The 18,328-nt window shown below is 41.2% G+C and overlaps 1 protein-coding gene across 4 annotated transcripts in view; it reads left to right on the forward strand.

Annotated features, from left to right (window-relative positions):
• RFWD2 (ring finger and WD repeat domain 2) overlaps nt 1-18,328 on the forward strand; it is a 121,689-nt gene that overhangs the window by 17,368 nt on the left and 85,993 nt on the right. For all 4 annotated transcript variants that reach the window (XR_001874975.1, XM_017815867.1, XM_017815864.1 and 1 more), the window contains exons 7-11: nt 3,968-4,027; nt 5,873-5,949; nt 10,885-10,942; nt 14,391-14,505; nt 17,919-18,054. Coding sequence is in view for 3 of the 4 variants with exons in the window: in XM_017815867.1 (XP_017671356.1) it covers nt 3,968-4,027; nt 5,873-5,949; nt 10,885-10,942; nt 14,391-14,505; nt 17,919-18,054 (446 nt within the window). In the remaining variant the exon portion in view is untranslated. The remainder of the gene's footprint in view (nt 1-3,967; nt 4,028-5,872; nt 5,950-10,884; nt 10,943-14,390; nt 14,506-17,918; nt 18,055-18,328) is intronic.

Consider the following 18,328-nt stretch of genomic DNA (forward strand, 5'->3'; position numbering starts at 1 on the left):
AAGCAATAATGGAAAGAAAACCCAGAGACAGACAAGACTTAAGAGAGAAACTGATCTTACTGTGCAGTTGTCATTGAGGTATGGAATTCTACAGGAGAAATTGATGTCCCTTGGTGCCTTCAGGGGAAGTTCAGCTATTGATAATGAAGTGGACACTCAAGTTTGTTAGAGCAGTAGTTGGTGGAAGAGCAAGAATTAGGAAGTGTCCAATGTTGGATGGATGAAGCTATGGGATAAGATGAAAGGTTTATCTGAAAAGACTACCTGATTTAGCCTTCTCATGTGGACAGGTGATAATTTTTCCCCTGTCCTGGTTGGTGCAATGGCTTTCTATGTCTGGGAAAACGATGCTCCCTCTGGTAATAGTCTCATCTGTTTGAATCTGTGTGTATATTGTCACGAATGCATGAGAAGTGTGGATCAGAGCCTTGAAAGGTGTGTGACTGGACCATAATGTGACCTGTGAGCTTCCAAAAGTGTGAATCCAGATGCTCTGTTTGCATCTCGTGAGCTCTGTTCAGCAGCTTGTTCGAGTAGTGTTCCTGGCATCATTTCTGCAGGAAATAACTTTTGCTGTTCTTTCCTTGTGCCTTTTCTGGAATTACAAAGACAGTTGGTCAAAGAGTATGTGGCTCCTTGTGCGTTTTTCTAGCCTGTCTCTGTGGCACTGGGAGGCTCTGCTGAGCTTGTAGATTTTTGCAAACACTTAGAATTGGCAGCAGGAGACCCCGTGAAGACTGCTTGTTGTCTGTGCTGTACAAACACAAAGGAAGAAGTTGCTGCTTCCCGAGGGGCCCTTGCTCCAGGAAAAACAGGAAGCTCAAGGATGAAACCTCAGTGCTGTGCCCAGCTGCACTTGTTAGTAGATAGCCAGCCAAAAACAAACTCACCATGACCTGGTGCTTAACATTGTGTAAGTCCTTAGTGGCTTCTTGACTTAAACATCTGAAATCCCTTTTCCAGAGATTATAAGAAATAGAGGCTATTTTGAGGTCATAGCTTTTCTTTTGTGTATATTTGCTTGTGTGTAACATGGGACCAGAGTGTTATACACCTTCTTATTTTAGTTCATTCAGTGGAGTTGAAATTATGAGGTTTAACCACTGAATTAAAACCTTCTTCTTGTCCACATTGGTCTTTTCAGTTCTGGGAAAGCATCTGTGTCTGAGAAGAGAGTTTATAGTATGTGCTTCTCTTTTAGCATTAATTTCAGTGGGCATTCTAAGTGCTTTTGCTGACTTAATCCAAAGTTTGACAGGAGTGAATCTGCCCATCACTGGGACAGGACTTGGCTTGCTTTCTGTGCCCAACATAGTGAAAATCAAATTAAGGCCCTTAAATCTGGATATCCTGCAAGGACTCTAATTCATTTAGCTTTCCTTAAATGTCCCTCAAAGGCTGGCAATTATAAATCAGTAGTCTCATTTTTCAAAGTTTAATTGGAACGAATGTGGACTGATTTAAGGTCTTTGATAGATTAAAACGCTTGAGCCAGCACACCAAAAAAAAGGAAGGTCTCAGTGTGGGCACTATTAACTCATTTGATGCTGGAGGCATGAGAAGACCTCTCCTAAAATAAGCATGAAACACACTTGCCTGCTTTTTAGACTTGCTGCCGTCAGGTAAGTTTACAGTAGGTTGTGACTAGAAGGAAGACTTGGTGAATAAAGTCCCAGATCTCATACTCTTGGCCATGTGCAATAGTTAATAAAAGCTGGCCAATAAAAGGTCTCTGCTCTTGTTCTCATAAAAAGTCTCCTGTTTATGTGATGGCAACAAGCATCAATTATTTTTCAGATGTCCAGTTTGGCTCTGAGCCAGTACATTGTAGAATAGCTGTTTTCCTCACTGTAATTTTGGAACTTGTAAGTGGTTTTGTAACTTCTTTTTAAATGGGGTTTATGAAAGTGGGGGACTAATGGTATTTGCTAGAGTTGAGTTCAGGCAGGACCCGTGCTGTGCAAGTGTCACTTAACTTTACCACTAATCTTGGAGCTATAACACCACCTGCTATTCTTGCTGTAGGTTTCACAAGTGAAAATGGAATTATCTGTTATGGTGTAGTGGTTTGTAAATTATCTGTGGCAGTGTAGTTCTAAACCATTAAACTTCTGCTGTCTGTGCCTCAAATTAAACATAAACTGAAACCATCAGAGTAGAGAGAGATTAGGATATATTTATAGTGTCATCTCATTCCAAGGAAGAAGAAGCCGTAGCAGAAATAGATGTGGACCCAGCAGTCCTTTCTTGTCCTGTGTTCAGGGACAAAACCTTTGGTTAGTGTTTAAAAGGAAAACTGGAGTGGTGGATTATCTAATACAGAGCATACATGTATTTGGAATGCTGTACAATAGGAGGAGTGTAAGTTGTGGTTTTTGTTTAAGCAAAACCTTCTTAAAAACTTAAAGGACCAAGTTTAAGCGCTTTAGTGAATAAGTCTTTGGGAGTAGCTTGCCAGATATGTCACACTAAGGCTAATATGTCTTGCTATACTCGTAACTGGATTTGGGCAATTTGATATTCCCTGGTAAAGCTGAAATGACAAAAACTCGTTTTGCCTTTGGAGAATGTGTTGTGGACACAATTTTAAGCTTTCTGTGGACTTCCCAACTCGGCAACAGCTTCTACTCACAGGCTATATTGCCAGTTGCTAAATTTTTACTGGGAGCTGATCAGGTGAACTTCCATCATGGAGGTGAACTCCGTGTATTTATTTAGACTTGTGCGTCTTGGCGAACCAGACTTGCACTGGAGCTGAGTTTTGTCTGTTTATGTCCAGACCTGGAGCTCTCACCTAGAGAAGTGTGTCTGTTTGGGCCTTGCAAGGCTGGGTTTGGGCTCTGTGAGTGATGGGGTGGGAATGTCTGCTGAATGAGGGTGGGAATTGGGGCTGGAAATCGGATGATGTCCTTGCTTAGGTGTTAATCTTTGTCAAGTCTGTGGCTTCACGGTTGTTAGAGGTGAGTGAAGCCAGGTTGCTGACTGACTGAAAAGTAATTGAAAAACCTGGAAAATATTAAATGTGACACAAAGAAGGGAAAGGGCTGTTGAGAGGGGAAGTCTCCTTCTGACCCTTTCAGAGATAGTCCTCAAATTGACTGGGGTTCATGGTGTAATCCAAGGTAAGTATCACACCTTTGAAAGAAATGCCATGTGGTGCTTGATTGGTGCCAGGAGCAAATCTTGCTCCTAGTCATAATAGGTTTTTTCCAATCCAAAATTTTTATCATTAATTTTAAATTGGCAAATGACAGGTTAACTGCTAGCATGAAAAATACTCTTAAAACCTTTTAGCAAAAGATTTTATTTGTTGTTGAAGGGTGAAGTGATAACTATTGCTGTCTTTCATGGTGTTTTTTTCTAATTGTGACAAGACAAGGAAGAATGGTTTTGGACTGAATGAGGGTGGGTTTAGATAATGTATTAGGAAGAAATTCTTCCCTGTGAGGGTGGTGAGGCCCCAGCACAGGTTGCCCAAAGAAGCTGTGGCTGCCCCATCCCTGGAAGTGTTGAAGGCCAGATTGGATGGGGCTTGGAGCAGCCTGATCTGGTGGAAGGTGTTCCTGTCCATGGCATGGGGGTGGAACCTGATGAACTTTAAGATCTCTTCCAACCCAGACAATTCAAGGAGTCTCTCCTTGGTGTTTGTGAGCCAGTTATACCTTGCATGAAAGATGTTAGAGGAGCATAATGGTATGAGTTTGAATAACGTGAGTCTCTTTGTGATTGACATCAAAGTACCTCATGCTCTTGTTTTGCATTGTTTCACAATAACAGCTTTGTCTTGAATGTGGTTTGTGTGCACACTTATGTTAATCTGTGCATTTGAGCCTCCTGCCTGGTGACTTTGGAATTGTGTCCCACGCTGGTTAAGATAGTTCAGGTTCCTCTGTGAAAAGACGGCAATTTATCTTGGTGGTGGTGCAGTGGAGATTGATTTAGACTTCTCCCATTCTCTTATCCACAGCAATTGGAGCAGATCCAGAAGGAGCTAAGTGTTCTGGAAGAAGATATTAAGCGAGTAGAGGTGAGGCGCCCAGACATTGTTCCGACTCTGGCAATTTTTCATTTTCATCAAGCTGTCTGCCTTGCTGTGGGGCTGCTGGGTTAAATTTATGGCATTCGAGTCAGTAATGGGAAAATGAACAGATGATGCTCTTTCTTTAATTCGTTCATTTAGTTGACGTGTGGAGGCTGCACGTTGGTAGCTCTTATATAATCGTTTCTTTCAATTTCTTTGTGTTGGTAGTAAGTATTTTTGAGTAGTTGCTAGAAATCAACAGGCAGTGTATTGATCAGAACCTATGATTTTTGTACGTCACAGTGTTCTGGCTGTTTGCACAGGTCGTTTAAATCTTAGCAGCATGTCACCATTAAAATGGAGAGGGGTTGGGGGGGGCACAAGAGTCGTAATGCAGAGACTGGGTAGGAGCAGAACCAATTCCTGCTGCATGTCCGAACAGATTCCCGCTAACTCCTGATATAATTCGCTTATATTCACTCATCCTTAATAATGGGATCTCTTTTTCTTGCTCCGAATTATACTCCATGTATTTGTAAACCCAGCAACGCAGTCCTTTTGTCCTTACTGAGCCCTCAGCTTCCTCTTTGGTCCTTTCCTCTAATCATTCTAGTGTTTAATCTTGGAGTAGGAAGCTGATGTTTCAGGAGTACATCAGACTGCCACCTCTCAAAATAGGATTCCCTTAAAGCTTCTTGGGATTCAGTTTGCAGGTCTGCTTCTCTCTTCTTGCTCATCTTGAGCAGTCAGCATGAGCTCCAAACCACTGCCCAAAAGCCTTTTAGGTTTCTTCACATGATTTATATGCATGCTGATGAATTAGCAAAATATAAATACAACTGCAGGAACTTCCCTTTATCTAATAGCTAACTGGAATTTTTTCAGACCTCTTTTCCCTAAATGTTTCTCAAGCTTTGGGGAAATAAATATACCTTAGCATGTTTTCTTGAGACTGGTAAAATATGTCTTGAGATTTAGGAGAAGCTATTCCCAAAAGCTGTGGGATCCCTCAAAGAATATCCAGATGCCTGTTTCTCTGCTCTTTAATCAGGCATTTCAGTGGGCTGCAGCTGGGGTACATTCCTGGTGTGTGGTGGTGACCTTGGCTCTGACCTCTAAAGCCTGGGATCTCTCTGGTCACAAATATCCTACTTTCTGCCTAGCAACTAATGGGCACCTAGTGGGAATTTGAAAGCACAAGTAATATTGTCCTGGACACTCTTTGCCCCCCAAACTAATGAGCTGCTGCATCCTGCATAGCTTCCATTTCCCAAACAGATGAAAGACAGCCTCATACTGGGTACACAGTGGTGACTTAGTCTGACAGGGACAAAGCCAAGTTTATGTGCAAAGTTTGTCTTGTGCAGTTGTCCCAGAGAAGACTGATAGATCCTCTTTTAAGTCTGGGGCACCACCTTTGCCCTGCTGCCTTGTGGCTGTTCTTGCCATGACCCATACCCAGCTTTACTTTGCAGTTGTGATGTTAAATAAGTTTGCACAGATCTCAAAAATGCACTTAGAGCTTGCATGCTCTGCCATGTTTAGGAGAGATGCTGGGTTCAAGGCAATTGGATGCTACCCAAATCCACTGGGTTTTTGAAGTATAAACTCCAGAACTGCCCTTCTTGGGGCAGTAGAATTTTTGAAATCCAGTTGGAATGATAACTGAAAAGAAATTGAAGAAAATCAATGTTTTGTCACATACAGTAAAGATTTTTAGGTAAGAGTTGGATAAATGTAGGCACAGTTGGTTATCTGCTTGGAAAACCAGAAATACTATGTGAACACTGTGTATTAGACATACTCTTCAAGCTTTGCCAGCTTTGCTGTAACGTGGCTTTCTGGTTTCAGGAGATGAGTGGCTTGTACTCCCCGGTCAGTGAGGACAGCACGGTGCCGCAGTTTGAGGCTCCCTCACCATCACACAGGTATGGAGCTTGCAGCTCAGCTTGGACTTCAGGCTGTCCAATTGCACTGTACTTGCTGGTCCTCCCCATGCCGTACCCAAAACACAAGCAAAGCTCGTTTGTGAGTGCCATAAGTATTTTTCTGTTCTGTTTCTGTTGGATATAAACTTTATGTGAAGAAAAAGCCATCCGAGTCTGCAGTTGAATGAAAAACCTGCTCTAAACCAGATACTGTGGAAAGCTGATGGCTTTAGATGTCATGTGGATTAGTAAACTTGAGTCACAGGCCTTTGCTATGATATGGAATATTACTGTTATTTACATGCTACCATTTCTGAACATTATGCAGTTCTGCCTGGCATATGAAAGGTCTTAATTTTGTATGATATTGGTATCCTCTGGCTTCCCCACTCTGGTGTGCATAGCTAAAGGTACAGACTGGGGATCCAAATTTAAAATATACAGCCTGTTGATTCTGTTTATCTGCTGTCTGCTTTGATTTAATGAAACGCCTTTCTAATAACATAGTTTCAGTGTGGATTTTTGTCTGGAATATTGCATAGTCTGGTTTCTTGATGACAAAATTGCAGATGTTTCTTGTGTCCAAATTGCATGTGCCAGGGTTTGAAGTGCTGTACTTTGTAGATATGTCTTTTGGTAGTGAGAAAGCTCTGATTTTACAGGGTTATGTTATTAAGTGATCATCTCTCCTATCTCTTAAAAGTAGAGTTCTCTAAACTGTCAACTTCTGTTATAAAATTGTACTGGTAGATTTTTTGCTATTAGCAGTTCTAAACCTAATAGCCCAGGAGTAAGGAAGGAAAAATTATCAGATTTCCTCTCCTACAGAGACTTAGATAGAGTGCTCTGATGAGGAACCCAGCAATGTTGGCTGGGATTTCCTACCAAAATGCTGTTTCTGGACACAGAGACCAGAATCTCTCATATTTCTATGAAGCTCTGGCTGGCCCTGAGGGAAGGGACAGGAATAAGGCCAAGATGGATGGGAACAGCATTTCTAATTCAACTGTTCGCTGCTTCTTTAATTCTTTTTGGGTGCAGGTGTGTTTCTTGACATGGGTTATTGCTGTTTTGCCAAGAAGCAGTTTTGTGAAGCTGATGAGATTCTTGTCAGGTTCTACTAGTTTCCTGGTTATTGGCTATTAAATAGATTGGTTTTGCTCCATGGTACTGATGCTTGAGGAAAACCTGAGCACTGACTGGGCTCAATTTGTTACATGTTGAAGGCCCTCAGGCCTAGAAAAGTTGTTTTGTTTTGGTTTGTTTTTTTTTTTTTTTAACAGGAGATTGTTCTTATGAGTAGAAATATATCTCTATTGCTTGAGCCAAGCTAAGTAACAACCTCCCAAAGAACTCTTTTATCTGTTGAAGGCTGGAATAACATTTTAAGTCCAAGAGTTTTAGTAAATATTTTAGTGATCCAAAATATTTTAGCAATTTTTGGATTGAGGTACTTCCCCTGGGCTCTCCTGGGAGATGGCAGTGGGTTGGACCTGTGATGGGAGCAGAGGCCACAGGCTTTTTCTTGGCCAACATTTTCATACCTTTCTGGTTCCATCTTGGCTGTGTATTGAACTTTTGGGTTTTCCCTCTGGTACAACACACCAGGGGTTTGATATAATAGGATATTTTGGGGGTTTTCTAGGGAATGTGGGGTTGCCTTTTTCTCTGAGCTTGAGAAGACCTTATGGCTGTTTCTCAATGACATTCCTGCGTTAAGAAGTAGCCTTGAGTGGTTGAAGAGAAATTGGTATGTGAAGGAAATGTCTGAACAGGCATCAGTTGTTGCCTGACCGCTGTAACTTCTGTCCCCGCCCTATCCTTGACCATTTTGTGTAATTCAAGTAATAGAATTGGTGTGAATTACCATAACTCAGATTCCAGAAAGGCCTACCACTTGAAATTAACTTTCTTTTCAACATGAAATGTGAGTTTTGAAGAATATCTCAAACTTTGCTCCTTGAAAAGGATGGTGCAGAACAGCTGGTGGTTTTTTTTTCTTTTCAGCTCTGTTAACAGAAATATTTAATCTCAAGAGTGCATTTTAGAGATGCCTTGAACCACTAAGAATGAAATACAGATATAGTTTGAGATGGATTCACTTCCATGTTAAAAAGATATTAAACTTGCAGAGACTTTTTAACTTATCAGTGAATTAAAATGATATATTTAAATTGAAATATAACTTGTTAACATGCTTAACGCCCTGCTAATGAAATATAATTGTATAACACTTTACTAATGTATCTTATAAATAGTACAAGGTTATCACAGACTGGAGATGAGATGAAGAAAATTTCTTTACCCTTTGAATTTAAAGTTCAAGAAAATAGAGTTCTTTGGAATTTAGTTTTATCTGGTCTCTAGTGACTTGCCCTTATTCATCTACTCCCCCGAAATCACAGGCTTGCTTCATTAATTTTCTGTTTCTTTTCATTGTTTGTGGCTTTTTTTTTTCCCCCCCTCCCTGTTATTAACATCTTCCAAATGTGAAATTACTATGCCTGCCCCCAGCTTCCTTCAGAGGTTCTTTAGCAGCAACCCGAGCCCAGCCGTGGTTGTTGAGCACATCCTCGGCTGCGAGGGACACGTGTTTTTCTCTTGTGCCTACACAGGGTATGATGAAATATTAAATTGGGTAATAGCACAGCGCTTGTTTACAGCGTTGCAGATTGCTGGGTTTGTGTACTAATAGAGAACAAGAGGGGCAGAATAAGGGAAGAGAACAAATAGTTCTGTGTGTGGGGTTTTTTTCTGAACAGGCACTCGTGCTATTTCTGCTCCCAGTAAATGGTGCAAACAGGAGATAGGAATAAGCAACTTCCCTGTGACTGCCATTCAGCAGTAATAGCAATAACAAACCGTCACTAATAGGAGTTTCTGGGGGAAGATTCTGATCTGGAAATGAGTTGCTTGGTAACTCTGATTCAGTTATCGAAATCCTGATCCTCCTTCCCTTCCATTTGTTCTAATTACCCCCTCCCACCCCTCTAATGGGGTTTGTAGTCTGCAGGTTGCCGTGTTTTTGTTGCTGTTGTTCCAAGTTTTTAAATGTCATGTTGGGGTGGCTGAATTTCCTATCAGAACCTAATGTTACAGCTTTTAAAAGAGAACTGAGAGGGCACTTCTGTAATTTTCTGATCACTTGCTTCCTGTTTTTTGAAAGGAAAAACATTCAGGCATATCCCAGTTAACTCAGCTACAGGCACTGCACAGAAATGAGTTTGAATTTGTATTCTGGTTAGGGGGATGACATCTGCAGAAGGCTTTACATCACCAGACAACCTGCAGCAAAATGAGACCAGACACTATAAGTCTGTGTGTTTTGCTGTTAATTGCCACTGTACCTGTCTCAGAGTGAAGCACTTTTTCATCACTTTCCATCCAAGTGTGTTATTCCTGCTGTTCCTGGCAGGATCTGCTGTACATGTTTCATTATTTCTTGTGGCCACACTCTAATTTAAAGTTCATTGTCCCCAGCCATGCCTCTGAAACAACAGCTCTGCTGTTTTCTCCCTTGCAGCAGCTTGCAGCAAGTAATCATTTTTATCCCTTAGATTTTCTTGGTTTGCAGCTTTTGTCTTGCCTGGAACAGAATTCAATCAGTCTCATTGTCCAAGTTAATTGTTAAGTCTCATTAGTGGTTATCTCTCATCTTTCTGTTTCTCTCCACTTCCAGGGGAGCTTTAAAACATTCTGAGAAATATTTAAGCATTAGTACCACTGTTTCATTCTTCTGGACTTACAGGTGCCCCAACTGACACTTCAACAAAACCACTTGGTTTATGACCAAGAATCTAAAGTCTATGGATCAGGTCTGGCAGCTGTCATATGATCATCAGTAGGTACAATCATCTTTGACAAAACCAGGACTTACAGCAGTGTTCTAGCAGCTTTTCAAAGAAACCTTCAGCTTTCCCAATCAGTGCTAAAATCTAAGGTTACCTTGTAGGAAAGACTGAGAATAACCAACCAAGATAGTTTCTTTTCTATCCAAGCCAAATGACAAAGCAGAAGTGAGTTACAAACAAAGAAGTGAGTTAGAAACAAATCATGTTGATGCTCATAATTAATAAAATGCTGTTCTTGTGTACTAGCCTTTACTTGTCCTGAAAGTATTTGAAATTTGAGTGACAAAGGTGCTTTAATCTGACTCTGGTGTCTTACTGTGGGAGCTGAATATTTTGCCTGTATGTGGACAAACACTGAACTACTTGTGTTTTTCTTGCATCAGTAGATCCTTTTGCAGTTTTGAAAGTTAAATTTCACTTGCTTTGCATGCATTTGCTAAGTTTTGAAAATAATGATTTAAGGTATGTTGTGTCATTATAGGTACTATGTAGCTATGTATGGTTTAGTATTTTCTAATAATAGTAATCCTGGCTGTCTGGTGTTTTGTTTGTTTGGGGTTTTTTTGTTTTTTGTTGTTTGTTTTTTTTTTTTTTTTAGTTTTTCTGTTTTTCATTACTTGTCCCTGTTTTGTGTGTCTTTAAAGCTGTCTGGAATACTAGTCTATGTCTTACGCTGATTTCTCTAGCTTTTCCCTTCACAGTGCTGTTCAAATGCCATGGCATTAAACTGCCTTTTTTTTTTTTAAAGGACCTGAAAACCAATGGTAACAGGTTATTTTCAGAATGTCTTGTCCTGCATATTTCATACAAAAGATACTTTTGCATTCTAATCAGAAATTATTCGATTGCACTACACATGATTGTGTGTGACAGCATCCTGCTCTAGGAGAACTCTGTATTTAAAAAAAAAAAAATCTCTCCCAAACCCCCAAACAAAATATAACCTTTTGTTCCCTGTCTGTAAAATGGATTTCAAAGGCAAATATGCTGTGGAGTGTCAAGGAGGGAATAGCAAACAGGTTAAAAATGGTAAAGGATGGCTGTACAGTGATTTAAGCAGACCATTTCTTTTTGTTTTTTGCAGTAGTATTATTGACTCCACGGAGTACAGCCAGCCCCCAGGCTTCAGTGGCAGTTCCCAGGTAAGATAATCCAGGTGTCTGTGCACGAGGGGGGGGTGAGAGAGTGGATGTAGAGGTTGGGCAGTTGAGGTGCACCTTCATCCATCTCCAGGGTACCAGTCCTGGAAATGCTTTAACTGGTTGTATGGGCAACTGCAGCTGTAAGGGGTGACTGGGAGAAAGACATCTGGTGTAATATATTTAGACATCTTTTTTCCTGAAGCTGACTATTCCATGGGAAAAGGGGGTATTTTTTGCTCTTCATCTCCGAAGTGGGCAGCGTTTAGGAAGGGAGGTAAATCCCTGACCCTTTGCATTGGCTGAAATAGCTGTGGATCAAGCTTGACTTTGAAAACAAGGAACACTCCAAACATGCAGCTGTTTTGTAGTTTGTCCTCGTCAGGGCCTTACAAACTGTATTATAAATGCATATAGAGGGTAAAAAGTTGCATACACTATGGAGCTGTTTGGCAGGCAGCCTCCAAACTGTCCAATCCGCAGGGCCTCCCGAATTCCAAACAGCACTGCTGTAGTCCTGCAGCTCAGAGGGATTCAGCTGGGCTGAGAAGGTGACAGTGATACATACCCAGCTCACAGCTCCGAAAACGTTAAACAGTTTTGATTTGGACAGATGGAGTGTTGGTCACGGTCCAGCTGTGCCTTGGGTGCTCTCTGGTGGTGGTGGTGGATCCCTGGAACACAGCAGCATCAGACTGGTAAACAAGTAGCAGTGCTGTTGGATCTTATTTGATGCAAAGAAAAAACACCTGAGTTTTGGGCTGATGAGCATATACATGTGCACACAGTTTTTTGTGTTTGCAGCTCTATAACTAATAGGTAATTAGAAAATCCCATCTATTAGTCTGGGGGAAAAAGCCTGTTGTTCCTGCTGCTGTGATCTTGGGAGGATTTTGCTTGAACAAGGAGTTGTAGTTCTGCCTTACTTCAGAGGGCAGGTGAAATGTGGATTTTATGTTCAGGACTCTGATGTGCTATGCTGTATTTGTTCTCCACTGACACTTCTTGTCTCAGTATTTCTAATTTCAAATACAAAATGAATAGCATAGCTATCCTGCTGGTGAGCTCCCAAAACAAACAACCTAGACTTTTTAGTCATTCTGTATGACAGCCTTATTTGTGTGAGAATAATCTTTTCTGTCCTCAAATGCAATTTCTTGTCCTCAAGAGTGCAAGATCCGTCCTCTCTAGTACAAATTTTCAAATTAAACTTTAATGTATGTTTGGATGGGGAGCTGAAAGACAACCCTTGAAGTTAAACACTTCATTCAAAGGTAGTCTAATTTCAGCAAGACTTTACCATAAAAATAGTTTTAAAAATATAAACTAAATTGTGCTTTTTTTCCCTAATTGTCAGTCATGGCAAAAATTATAGATTGGGCACTGCTGGCAGTAAGAACTATCTAGGATGGACAGCACAGCTTTCTTTCTCAATATAATTACTTTTTGCATTGCTCAAAAACATGTTGTTATGGAAGAATTTATATACTATAAAGCTCCAGGACAGTTTTCTTCCAGAAGCTGAGCTTCAGAAGTAAATAGTGGACAAGTCATATAGGCCCTGGGGAACTCTGCAGGTAATATTTAATGACAGTATCCCTTTTCCTACTAGAAATAAGGAGCTTGTGTACAGCTATGAAGCTTTTTCACAGTTAGAGGACTCTTTAGAGCACCTGGTGGAGTTCAGACAGTAAAATCACTCTCGATAAGAGCAATCCAAACTATTGTCCTCAACTAGGACAACCATAGTAGTTTTAGCCACTGAATAAAAATTGCTTGTGTATCTTTTCTCTCTTCCCTTATTTTTCCTCCTGTTGCCCAGCATTGCTTAGCAAGCAGCCCGGGAGCAGACTTGATAGAAACTGAATATGTATTTTTGGTAAAACATGAGCAGATTGAAATGTTTAGCTGGGGATGGTCTGTTGACAATGGGTTAATGCAGATTGATTGATTCCTCAGCACAGCTTGGCCAACCTGAGACCTGCTCCAGGGGGATCTTTGGAGACCCAGCAGGAAATGGCACAGCAGACAAACACTTGCCATGATTGATTCCATCTCAGTGTGGACTGGGCTTATCTGGCGGATCAGGCTCGGGCTTGGGTTATGTCACTCACCATGGCACAGGCAACTTGTCTTGAGACTGAAGTGGTTGTTCTTTGCTTAAAGTTGTCTTGAGCCCAAATCACTCCTGATGTGCTGAGAGAGGCTGGAGCCACTGCAGGCTGGTGGACAAAAATCATATGAAGAAGCTATAAAAGTGTTCTGTTAGGTATTTCTTAAAACTGTAAAATTTTAGAAAATTGTACTTAAAAGGTATTGATGTAGGAGCACTTCCCAGTGTCGTGTGCTGGGACTGCAGTTGCTTTTGAGATGAAACAAGCTGTGCAGACCCATCAATGCTGTCACAGTGACAGTGTGTGGCCTCGGGTGGGAAGTGGTGTTGGGAGGTTTCTCTGCTTGGGGCTTGCTTTTTCCCTAAAGTGTGAGATTACTGCTTATGCAGGTACAAGCAAAAATGTGAGTGGGCTGTAAACTTGGTTGGCTGGATGGGTGTAATGAGGACAGCCCGTTCTCCTGCATGGATCAAGGGGGAGTTGTATGTGGAGTGGGTTTTAGTGCCACTGAGTGACATGGGCGTTGTATGTGCTCAGCAATGTTGCTCATCAGGGAGCTTGGTGGCTCTTAAATCTTTTAAAATCTACCTTTGAGGGAATTAGAAACTAAAGCAAGGGGGTCTTCGTGTTTCTTGTGTAATAGAGGAATTAATTCTTTCTCCTTACTTATGATTAAAATGGAGAGTACTGCATTTTCTGGTTTTGCTTCAGGAGGAAAGTTTGCTTATGCAGTTTAAATCCTTTCCTTCTGCCTCTCTGCTCTTTTCTTCTGCTTGGGTAGGTTGGGAAATGTTTTTAATGATGAGTTTCATGGACTTCTTTTCAATTAACCTTTGAACTTCGTGCTGTCTTCTCCTTCTCTCTTTGTTTGCTTAGCTTTACAGAGAGTTACTGAGTTGCTTCAAATGAAGTAATTGAGTAACTCATTAAAATAAACACCTCCTTCTCTTTTAATGAACTGTCTGCCAGGGATCAGGGGAGTATTTGTTGTACAGTCTGTTTGACTTGTGAAGTTGGAAGATGGCCTCTGCTGTCCATTGCTAGAAATGCAAGACAGGTCTCCCCAGGGGTTGGGGCTGCCTGTCCTGTGTGTGAGGCTAAATTTTGCAAAGATTCAGGAAACAAAAACTGTCTAAAAGCAGCTTTTTTTGGTTGTTTAACTGTGCATCATAGAACCCTAAGACTAACTGTTGACCGTTGCAAGGTTCTTAATTTGTCATTTTACACTTCTAACCCATCACATATATTGTATAATTGTTTATAATTGGGTGAAACCTGTCAACATGGAACCCAGGCCTGGCTCTTCCTTTCTGAAGTGTTCTCCCTTCTCCCCTCAGACCAAAAAGCAGCCGTGGTATAACAGCACGCTCGCCTCGCGACGCAAGCGCCTCACAGCTCATTTTGAGGACCTAGAGCAGTGCTATTTTTCCACCAGGATGACTCGTGTCTCAGGTGAGTTCCTCCTGCGTGGTCTCCCGCTTCTGGCATCAGTTACCTCTTGCAGTGCCCAGTTCTCAGAAAAGCCTTGCTCTTGAGAGAGCAGCTTTCACCTCCTTGTATGGGAGTGTGGCTGTACATATTTATGTGTTACTCAAATCGTCCCATTTTGCTTTTCTTGAAGTTGCTAAATTTGGAAAACTTAATCCTGTCACTTTGGAGGGGCATGTGTATTGCTTTGTAATCCTGTACTGAGAAGGGCAAAACCCACAATAAACAATTTCTCTGGTGCTGGTTCTGAAGGTGCAAATGCCTGACAGCAGTGGTTGGGCTGTCTTTCCGCTAGATGTAGTATAAAGCCAGTAGTTAAAAACATTGCTATTGGAATGCTACAGAGGTATAAACATAAATTGATAAATTCTCCTGTATTTAGCATGCAATAGGACACTTGGAGGTTATCCTTTATGTTGTCTAGATTGAGTCTTGGTTAACAAATGACTTGAAGTATAGAATCTGAGTGTGCAGCAGTGCTGTTGTCCCAAGGGGCACACCTTAGATTTAAGGCTTGTTCTGTAGAATTAGCAGCTGTTTTTAAAATTGCCTAGATTGCCTCATTCATAATTGAGTAGCAGTGTGACAGCAGCAAGAGTAATTGTTACCCAGTGGATGGATGGTCCTTAATTACATGACAAGATTTTGAAGATTTTAAGAAATGAGAGGGTCAGATGAATATGTCTTGAGGGCGAGGAGGGTTGTTCTGCAGCCCCTCTGGGGAAGAAACCAGCTTGGGGAAGAAGGTTTCAGGCAATGGACTGTGGCAGCCAAGAGATTTGCAGCACCAAGCTGTGAGCTGCAGCCCATATCAAGTGTGACAGACTGCAAGGAGAGCAGCCAGCCCTCAGGGGGTGGGAGAAACCTCTTAGGAGCATTAAGGACCCAGGAAGAGGTTGCTGGATCTTTATGTATAACCTTAGAGGGCACAGATCAGCATGAGAGTTGGGGTACAAACCCCTGGATTTTTCTTCTCCGTGAATTTGTTTTAAGCTTTAGTCCTGTTAAAGTAAATAAACAAATAAAAATGTTACAAATTAATTAATAAATGGCTTTAAGTCGGAAATGTCTACGTCTTCTACCTGCTTCAGAGCAGTGACTGACTCAGTTCTCATTGTGCACAGCAAAATGATTTTAACAGGGAATGCAGCACACTGAGAGGTTGCCTCAGTAGCTGGAATATTGGAGAAGCCCATTGTATGTGTCCAGGCACTTCCCTGTGAAGTGCCAACAGGTGCTTTGCAGAACGCAGCTCTTCCCAAATCACACTGAGATCTTTTCATGCACTGCTATCTTGGTGATGCATAACTGTGTTTATGTAAAAATAATACTTATTAACCAAGGATAACAAATGGGGCTCTTCCCAGCGTTGCCTTGTAGAGGACATCTTTCTTTGTAATTGGGAACTATAAATATGAATGTGGTGAAACTGGTTTTTTGTATTCATATGTGTCAGCTGCACCAAGAGCAGAGGATTTGCAAATGCAGGTTTTCTCCTAAGTAAGGAATAACCTGTGATACTTGATTATGTTTTCCTCTCTTAAATCATTCCTGCGTTTTGACACATTTTAAATAGGATTTAATGTGGATTTAAAGCTTTTTGGAAGCAGTGCCTCTGACTATTGGAGTAGGGAGTGGATACATAATATAACTGTAATTATCAAATGGCCTTGCACTTTGACAGGGAAAATGTCTTGAGAAATAACACTCGGTTTTCCAGGCACAGATAGAGAATAAATTATAGGAGGACTGTGTGCTTGATCTCTAAATGAGGGAAATGGAAGGGTAGCAGCTATTTGTCCCTACCATAGTGTCAAACGAGAAAACAGTCTTTGGAAAACGCTGACTGATGTTTATGGGCTGCTTCTCAAGCTGTTTTCTGTCGTGGTCAGGTGCTGATGATTTTAATTTGGAGCAGCACTTTGTTCATTTTGCCCCTTTTGATCCATCTGACATGGGTAATGTATATGCTAGTACCCTTAAACATGCTAATTACTGCTAACCTTCAATGTTCCTTTATATGATCAAACATTAAACAGCATATAAGGGACACTTTTAAAATGCATTACAAGTGTAGAGATAATAATTTCTGACGACAAGGAATTACCAGGGTGCAGAAAGTGATTATTCTCTGTGTTTTCCCACAAGAAAGCACAGCTGGGTTTTGCATTTATAAATCAACCTCTTCCTTTTTTCACCCCAGTGTTTCCAAACCTTTCTAACAAGTGGATCATGTCATTTCCTTATGCTGCTGATAAGGATGGCTTAGCTAGTGGGTGGAATTTGATTTCAGTGATGTGTGTGTGTGTCTGCTGCTGCAGTGGATGCTGTGGTGGAACAGGAGACAAAGTGTGCAGTACCTGTAAACCAGCAGCTCTAGTTCCCCTAAAATACACTGATGCAAAAAGATAAAGTGAAGGTAGGAGCGTTAGAGGAGGTGGAGGAGGACTACTGCAAATTTTTGGGGCTATTACACAGCCTGAAGGGTCTACCTAGTGTTTGACTGCAAATCCATGATTGTTTTGGGAACCCAGACTTGCCCATGCGGCATCGCTTTAAGTTAAGGATTTTTCCTTATTTACAAAATACTAAAATTTGAAATGGTTTAAAAAAAATTATGTTCTTACCAAGAAAAGCTGAGACTTCTGAGAATTCACAGAATGACTTTCAACTGTCTATACTGCAATTTACTTTTAACTTTTGTAGTAAACTGTTCCATTTCCCACAGAATATTTATCATAATTATTCAAGCTGGCTCGATTTCACCTTGTCTGCTGAAGGTCATAATTTTCACAAAACTTCCAGTACAGGGAGCATTCTGGTTTCATGCTTGTCTTCCTTCTCCAGCCCTGAAATGGTTCTCCCTTAGCTCTGTTGCTTTTGGAATATCAAGACAAATATTTTTTACTAAAAGATATTTTGAATGTAATTGACACCAAATGTAGACAAATGTAACAGAACAGGGAGAGGAATATATTTTCACCCCCACAGAGAACTAGACATGTCCTTTACAGTGCATTTTGATATCCTTAAAGGTTTTCTGTTAATAATCTATATGGCCTATGGGCTCTGAATGTGAATAAAATAGATGAGCTTGCCAGGAAAGCTGTATTTGATTTCAAGGCAGATTCTCAGTGCAGTAGGTTCACCCAGCATTGCAGTGGAAAGACTTAATCTGTGCTCAGAAAAATCATAATACCTTCAGGTAATGCTAGAGGTGAGGGAGAGCCTGGTTTTGACCAAGAATCCTCTCCAGATAACAAGCAGAGGTGGTATCCCGTGAAGACATATCTTGATTTTTCTATTTACTTTTTTTGCTGTTGAGTTTATCTTCTTCCTGTGTTTCTGCCCTCCCTAATGCTGCTGTCTCTCCCTAGATGACAGCAGAACCACCAGCCAGCTGGATGAGTTTCAGGAGTGTCTGTCCAAGTTCACACGCTACAATTCTGTCCGACCCCTGGCAACGCTGTCCTACGCTAGTGACCTCTACAATGGCTCCAGCATAGTGTCCAGGTAAGGCACATTGTGCTTCTGATGACATATCTTGTATGGATACAGGCTGCTGAGGCTGAGTTAACAACCCACATTAAACCAGTTATGGTCTGTACACGTGTCACACTTTGCACTTGCTGCCCAAAAATAGTTTTGTGATTGTGCGTGTGGTAATTTTGTGACTGTCACTGATCTGTGAGGGCACTCGCGTATCTCAGTAGTACCTTTTATTCCTATTGGTGTTGGTCAAGGCCAAATCCAGAACCTTTGAGGTGCCAGTGAGCATCAGCAGCTG

The sequence above is a fragment of the Lepidothrix coronata genome, unplaced genomic scaffold, assembly GCF_001604755.1.
Source record: "Lepidothrix coronata isolate B3197 unplaced genomic scaffold, Lepidothrix_coronata-1.0 Scaffold52, whole genome shotgun sequence".
In the NCBI taxonomy this organism is placed as follows: domain Eukaryota; kingdom Metazoa; phylum Chordata; class Aves; order Passeriformes; family Pipridae; genus Lepidothrix; species Lepidothrix coronata.